Raw genomic sequence first — 8,363 nt, forward strand, 5'->3', positions numbered from 1 at the left:
ATATGAACGTAGGCAAACTGCAGAGGATTGAAAACAAACTTCCAAGGAACAAAGCCTTCACTATCTTAACTTATTTCTTAATACATAGAAGTAGAGATATCTACATCTAAAAACGAAATTTGAATTCAAAGCAATGTATGTGAATGCATCTGGGATCCGTGACAGCCTTTTTCCTTCGTTGGTCATATCCGTGTTAGTTTGATTTCACAATTTCCATTTTCGCCGTAAAGCATGTCGATGAATAAAATATTGTTCATGTTTACAAAAATACACTTCCGCAATTTGGTGGCATTTATATCTATGACAAAAATACAGTCAAATTTCGATGGGTAGCAAGAGAAGCTGTATGAGCTTTACAACGATATGGACATAGTGCAGCGAATTAAAATACAGCGGCTCCGCTGGCTTGGTCATGTCGTTCGAATGGACACCGACGCTCCAGCTCTGAAAGTATTCAACTCGGAACCCGCTGGTGGTAGCAGAGGAAGAGGGAGGCCCCCACTGCGATGGAAAGATCAGGTGGAGAAGGACTTGGCTTCACTTGGCGTTTCCAATTGGCGTCAGTTGGCACAGAGGAGAAACGACTGGCGTGCTTTGCTGAACTCGGCCAAAATCGCTTAGGCGGTTACAGCGCCAAAAAAGAAGAAGAAGAAGCAAGAGAATTACATAAGCAATTTAGATATGGGCATATTTGATCTTACTTCAGCGGTCAACTNAATACAGTCAAATTTCGATGGGTAGCAAGAGAATTACATAAGCAATTTAGATATGGGCATATTTGATCTTTCTTCAGCGGTCAACCTCATGCCAGCACCATTCAACAAATATATACACAAAACCGCTTCAACTCTTTAAGATTCCAGCGTTTGGTAAATTGGCCACAAATACCTGGCTTCGGTATAACAACCTCAATGCACAAATCACTTCCCATATCTGCCCGCTTACCCAGTTTTGACTGTTTAACATTCGTAAATCACTGGAAATCATACATACCTTGGCATTTCTCGCTGCGATGGAAATTTGTAAACTGCTCCTCCAGCTCTGCAACCACGAACGCATCTGTTTGGCATCTTGGCTACAATTGGAAATAAACAGTATTATCTTATATTCACGCACATTACGTTATGGTTAAATATATTTACTTTTTTTGCTTTAAAATTGTTTAAACACTTCAATTTAAATAAAACACGCTCCACTTTTAAGTTTTTGTTTTGGTTTTGTTTCACTTTTGAATTCAACATAGCTACACCACGGTTGCATTTAGTGAATACGCAAACACTTAAGATCGTGTTTCGAAATTGAATCTGATCACTGAGTAACTTCATTAGCTGAGACTATAGAATACCTAGCGCTCTCATCAATTTAAATTTTTTTAACAAACAAAAATTTCTTCTAAATGCAAAACCACATGTAGGAATGTCAGATATTTGACATAGCTGTTACAAAAACATATACTGATTTAGATAGGAATATATGAAAAATGCGGGTAATTTCTAAAATTGTTGTTTTTCTATACCTCACTTGATTCTTGTTAAATAGCAGGTTTAAATTCTTATTGAAGGCCTGTACCACTTGATAGAAAAGAACACGGGATGGTAATTTTTGACAACTATGGGCCTGTGCCAATTTATAGAAAAGAGGAAATTGATCTGTCAAGGATTAAAGTAAAAATTTGACATTTCTCGCGGGGAATACGAACGTCAGAATTTTACCTTGCTCATAAGCGAGCACGGTGCATTTTCGCCGCGGTCCTTCTGAATGACAAAATGATGTGTTTGTTGTAAACAAGGCGAGTTCATATTACAACAAACACATCATTTTGATATTCAGAAGGACTGCGGCTAAAATCTAAATTCGCCAATAACACCACCTTGTATAGATTCGCCTTGCTCATAGGTCTAAGTAAAATTTTGACAGCTTACAAACATGTATACACATAATATGGTTTGGCGGTAATATAGAGTGAAAATAAAAATAAAAGCTGAAAAAGCACAAACAAAGCGTACGTTAGTTGCAAGTTATAAAATAAATATAAATTTTAACAATTTCAGCAAAACACAAAAATAGAGCTTTCCCATGATCGTTTGTTTGGTTTTTCAACTGTCAAAATTTTACGTTGCATTTGGCTCAGCAAAATTTAATTTATTTGTGAACCAAAACAAATTTTTCTATTTACCAAACCTTTATTTTCTTCGGGGATAGAAACAAGGCCGAAAGATACTGAAGTATTTATATATTTATTACGTTTATTTTATATTGCTGTACATATTTTTTTAGATTTTAGCATTCATATTTTGGATTTATCTTATGCATTTGTTTAATTACCATTATAACTACCATTTATAATTTTCTTTTTATAAGAGCAAGAAATATCAAATGCTTAAATTTATTTATCTAATAATAATTAAACACACAACCCGGAAAACTAAGAAAAATTCTGAGGAAGGCCGTTAAATAGCAGCACGCAGCCCCGTGCCTTCCTCAGGAGTGAATATGGCTACAACAACAACCCAAAAAGGTTGGTTACTGTCTATACTGTGACCAAGAGGGACGTTTTCTCATGTCGAAGTCCTGGCGACACTGGTGGTGTCAATCACAGTAGGTTCTTTCCCGTACGCAACGCGGGCAAGAACGATAGAATACAAGATTGCGCATTCCCGCAGAATGACATTTGTGGCAACAGGTAAACAAAGAATATGGTGAAGAACCAAGAACGATAGAATACAAGATTGCGCATTCCCGCAGAATGACATTTGTGGCAACGGGTAAACAAAGAATGTGGTGAAGAACAATGAGTTGACAGTTGTGAATTTGCAGTGAGAAAACGTGTTTTCTTCTCGATTCAACAATTTCTCAAGCCATATTTGAATATAGCAAATTAAGCACTACTTTCAAGTGAAAAATCGAAATAACTCGTGCGTTCTGAAGTAAAAAACATTTTATTTGTAATAAAAACTTTATAAAAATGTCGTGTCGTGTGTTGAATTGCAGCAGCCGTAGGGGTAAAGCCCTCAAATGCAGTTTTTTTTTTGTTTCCCCGCGACGACGCCTTGGCCAGAAAGTGGGTAGAGTTCTGCCGGCAGGAGAAGCCATAAAATTTAGACACCAGCGTAGTATGCATGAAGCACTTTACGGACCACTTTTAAACACGACATGTTAAGTTGAAAACGTTGAAATACCACAAATTACAAACTAAAATCGGAGGTAAGCAAGCATCGACCACTTTCTGCAGGAAAACATGCGCTGCGACAAGATATTATCACTTTTTCGGCACCTGCAATACAAACACAAAAATTCTAAGTAGTTAATTAATAAGACCTATTCTTTTGAACACATTTCCAGAGTGGTTGTATATTTTTTGTTAACGTAGTGCTTAATTTGCTATATTCAAAGATGGCTTGAGAAATTGGTGAATCGAGAAGAAAACACGTTTTCTCACTGCAAATTCACAACTGTCAACTCATTGTTCTTCGCCATATTCTTTGTTTAGAGCGAAAATTGGAACGTATTGGATCGGAAGTGTCTTCTTCTTCCTGCCCAAAACAGCCCGGACTTTTTCTCCGGGTAAAAATGGATAAAGCGTCAAAATGCATATCAGCTGTTTTGTGTTTACATGTTGCCTGTTTGTAGTGGTGTGCTGAGTCAATACTTTTAAGTATTGATCGATATTCGGTACCGATTTATAAAGTATCCAATACTCTCGATTCTCGGTACCGAAACATTCAGGTTTCGAATAAAAGCGCACATAGGCCAAAAATATGAGAAAAGAAACGGTTCAGCGGAGACTCGCCTATAAAAACCCGAATGTAGGAGCCACTAGAGCTTTTAATACGGATTCAAATGAAAGATGTATATATGTCGGTTCGAGGCCATAATTCGGAGAAACTCTTACTTGTTTGAAGCATTTTTGTTCCAGCTGAATCTGACGATGTCATTTTTGTTCGCCTAGAGGCAGATTCTGCAACCAGTTAGCGACAGTATTCGAATCTGCATCGGTTTTGTTGACGTATGATACGAAATATTTTTACGTCAACAAGTCCGATATCTAAACTTGAAATGCATAGATTGGCGAAGGTTTAATGCAAAGAATCGGTATCAGCTACCGAAAAGGAAGTATTGGGTACCGAAATCTTTTTTAAGTATTGGGTACCGAGTATTGGATACCGAAAATTCAGCCCATCACTAGCTGTTTCACAAATTCTGGGCACGAAATGTGGTTTTTTGCGTTCCCGTACTTCTGTAGCCGGATTCCAGCTTGCGCTATCGCTAAAACTCTACAAATCTCCAAAAATCCAAACGCTAAAAATTATCCGAACTTTAGGCGATTTTTCTTAAATGCGATTCCGGCTGGTTCATCTATAAAAATCTCCAAGGAAAATTGTAATACTTTTATCCGCCGCAGGTGTCGCTGGTGTAGTTGAAGAGAAATGTCAAATTTTGTTTACTTTTATGGCCCACGGGAATTTAGTTAAAATTTGTAATTTTGATATAATTTGCTCTAAATCAGAAATTAAAAGCCGCAATCTCGGTCTATTTCATTATAATATTAAGAAAGAGTGTTGTGATAATAAATACGTGGTCAATATGAGTGAGTTGCGAAGATATATGTTTCGTATCTCAGTGAACTCTCAGCGAGCTTTAAGGAACCGCTTGCGAAGCAAAAGAAAATTGTTGCGGGAATCCACGGATCCCTTCTGTATTTCAGCGGAACGGTTCACTGAAATTTTTCGACTTCCAAAAGGAATATGTAGAAATGTTTTTAATGAAATCCGCCCCTTTATGTTGCAAAGGACATCAACTTGTGGATTGTCGAAAGTTTTAAGGTTCCTTGTAGCATTGCGATTTTTCGCTCATATATATTTATATATATTCAATGTTTTATTAATTGAATTCATACTTTTTCAGGAAGCTATCAACGTTCGGTGGGACAAGACTTCTTACTTAATGTATCCCAAAGCAGCGTCAATAGATGCATTAGAGAAATCGCCAGTATCATGGACAAATGCTTGTTAACTAGATACATTAAGATTCCATCAACAGTTGAAGAAAAACAGGCTGTAAAGGAAAAGTACTTATACTAAATTAAAAGTAATATTACTTAAGATAAGTTTATGATTCTTTATTTTAGATTTTATCAAGAGTTCAGATTCCCTGGGGTCATAGGAGCCATTGACGGATCGCATATTAAATTAAAGACTCCATCCAAAGACATTGAACATGTATATGTTTGCCGAAAAGGAGGACACTCAATAAATGTGCAAGTGGTATGTTCTATTCATTTACATATTTGCAAATGTAAATACATATACGTAACATTGTATGTACATACATTATTTCATCACTTGAAGGTATGTGACATGGATTTAAGAATACTTGACTGTATGCTCGTTTCGGCGGAACTGCTCACGATGCATCAGTTTGGAGAGCAAGTGCTTTGAAGGTTTTTCTTGACAATAGTTGCGTTTTTTACTCATTTCCAGTAACGTCCAGTAAAAGTTTTTACGAATTTTCATGTTTTGGCGTTTTCGTACGCAANGCAAAAACGTGCAAAGTAGGGGAAATTGAGAGAGCGAAAAATGACAGCTGAAGTTGCAAGTTTTTACTGGATTTTACTGGATAAATTTTTACTTGTAAGAATTTGCCAGTACGAAAAACAGCTGATCGCATGTTGCTGGATGAAATTTAACTAATAAGGAAACTGTTTGTGGCTTTTTATTGTGGAAATTCACAAAATAAACATATTTAAATATAAAATATATTGCTTTATTAGGAATATGCTGCGAATAAACAACCGATTAATCAGCTGTTCATGAAACTTGCAAATTATTACTGGAAAAGCGTTCACGTACTTTTTTGTAAATTTTTTCTATGAGAGCAAAATTATTAGAAATTAGAAATTAAGTTACTGGAGAGTTGCTGGCAAGTTACTGGATAATTTGTAAAAAAATACAACTAATATGTACTCCAATGGAGAACGAAATTTTTGGCTTTTAGGTATATTTTACTCAATTTGTATACATATGTATATGTATATTATTTATGTAGCATAATTTTCCTTTTCACATGTTTAGGTGACAGTGGATATCCTCAATTACCGTATTTAATGACTCCTATTCCGGGAAACAATCTCTCAGATTCTGAACATAATTACAACAGACATCACCGGAAAGCAAGAAACTGTGTAGAACGCTGCTTTGGAGTGCTGAAATCTAGATTTCGATGCCTGTCAAAAGAGTGCTTATGTATGACCCAGTTTTAGCCGGAAAAATTATAAATGCTTGTATAATTTTGCACAATATCATGATATTAAATAATATAAGGTATGAAATTGAGGATGATGATAACATAAGTTTTGATGAAGAGTTTAATTTAGTTGATGAAATAACTAGTACTCATCATGGTATTGCTGCAAGACAACAAATTGTAAATAACTATTTTAATTACTGAGATTTGTGGTTTGCTCACATTTACATGCATGTACAATGTACATATGTATTTGTGATGAGCTTATTCAGTTAGTTACATGTTTACCAGTTTTGTTTATTAAGTCTTGCGCCTTATATAACCAGCATCGTATAAATCCACATTTCATACTTTGTACAAAAATTAAAAAAACCAAAGAGATTTACCAATTTCCCAAAATATTTAAAACTTTGCCTTGATGTTAAATATTTTTTTGTTGACGGTGCCAGGTATTTTCTTCTATATAATAGACGTTTCGAACATACTTTACGTGGAAGAAAATACCTAGCACCGTCAGCAAAAATAACAATATTAAAAATTCTAGCGTTTTGAAACTTGCTATTTGTCCTACTAAATTCAATTTAATTTGTATTCAATTTTTACAAACTTTCTACAAAGTGTGAAATGTGGGTTTATACTATGCTTGTTATATAATGCGCTAGACTTTAATAAAAAAATAAACATTATAAACAATATAAAAACAGGCAAAACTGGTCAAAATGCAACTAACTTAATTAGCTGACCACTAGGGTACATCCTTTAATTTAAGCATTTATTATTATTATTATTTTTTAAATAATTCAATTAACGCTTACTCAAATTTAAAAAACAATTGCGTATTCGTTTATTTTCTTTATATTAAGTATTTTTCATATATGCATATTTCTGTCCAAAATTCATTAAATTCAATAAAAATAAGACGCTGTTCTACAGCTTGAAATACTTAACCTACAACTTAAATACCTAATTTATTTACATTAATAATAAATGAAAAATTAAAACGCTGTTGTACAACATGTACACATACGCTACAGCTTAAATACCTAATTTATTTACATTAGCAATAAGTAAAAACAATAAAACGCTGTTCAACAGCTTGAAAACTTAACCTACAGCTTAAATATCTAATTAATTTAAATTAATCATAAATAAAAACAATAAAATTCTGTGCCACAGCTTGAAAACTTAACCTAAAGCTTAAATACCAAATTTATTTACATAAGTAAAAAACAACGCGCTGCTCTACAGCTTGGAAAACTAAACCTATAGTATATGACCATTGAATTACAAACGGTACACCGATGTTTAAATTTTTACGTTTAACTGATTTTTTGAACTTTCATATTTTTTTTTTTTAAAAATATAGTAAATTCAATAACATAGACCACATATATCGTAGCTTCGAACTTTGTGGAGAATTCGCGAAAAATCGGCTAATTACGAAAAACTCATCAAAATTTAAAACTTATCAGAATTTTTAAAAAATGTTTTTACTACGCATTTATATAGCCTTAAATTTTAGTACCATAAAGTGCAAGTTTGAAGTCGGTAAAAATTCGCGGTTAATTTTTTGAAATTTTTTTTGGTTGAAGGTGTTCTGCATTTTCTTCCACGTAAAGTATGTCGGCATTTTTTTATGTTGAAGAAAATGCATTACACCTTAAACCAAAGATATTTTCGAAAAATCAAACGCGGATTTCGACCGACTTCAAACTTGCATTTTATGGAACTAAAATTGAAGGCTATATATCTGCGTACGTAAACATTTTCTAAAAATTCTGATAAAAGCTTTTAAACTTTGATCACAGCTTTTCGTAATTTGTTGATTTTTCGCGACTTTCGCACAAAGTTTAAAGCAACGATAGATGTGGTATATGTTATTGAATTTACAATATTTTTATAAAAGAAATTTTTAAGTTCACAAAATCAGTTAAACGTCAAAATATAAACGTCTGAGTACCGTTCATAATTCATTGGCAACATACCGTAAAGCTCAAATATCTATATTTCTACGATCACTCCGAGACCAATCACCTTTGTAGAAGTAAATCCAATTTATTTAAGATATTGGACAATCAGTGTTGTCATCTTTTGATTTTCAAAAAGCCCCAAAAACTTGG

At 34.0% G+C, this 8,363-nt stretch overlaps 1 protein-coding gene across 4 annotated transcripts; it reads left to right on the forward strand.

Annotated features, from left to right (window-relative positions):
• The first annotated feature begins 4,106 nt into the window (after positions 1-4,106).
• On the forward strand, positions 4,107-7,074 carry LOC108372906 (putative nuclease HARBI1). 4 transcript variants are annotated; one of them, XM_017628710.1, is made up of 5 exons: positions 4,107-4,588; positions 4,906-5,068; positions 5,129-5,264; positions 5,349-5,456; positions 6,072-7,074. In XM_017628710.1, exons 1-4 carry the CDS (start codon positions 4,450-4,452, stop codon positions 5,436-5,438), a joined length of 528 nt encoding a protein of 175 aa, XP_017484199.1. In that variant the 5' UTR covers positions 4,107-4,449; the 3' UTR covers positions 5,439-5,456; positions 6,072-7,074. The 4 variants fall into 4 exon arrangements, with proteins under 4 accessions (XP_017484199.1, XP_017484200.1, XP_017484201.1 ...); XM_017628711.1 differs by having other exon boundaries at positions 5,349-5,440; XM_017628712.1 differs by lacking the exon at positions 6,072-7,074 and adding an exon at positions 5,771-5,797 and having other exon boundaries at positions 5,349-5,440.
• The last annotated feature ends 1,289 nt before the right edge of the window (positions 7,075-8,363 follow it).

This window comes from Rhagoletis zephyria, unplaced genomic scaffold (assembly GCF_001687245.7).
Source record: "Rhagoletis zephyria isolate East Lansing unplaced genomic scaffold, Rhagoletis_zephyria_1.1 Rzeph_scaffold_06151, whole genome shotgun sequence".
NCBI lineage: Eukaryota > Metazoa > Arthropoda > Insecta > Diptera > Tephritidae > Rhagoletis > Rhagoletis zephyria.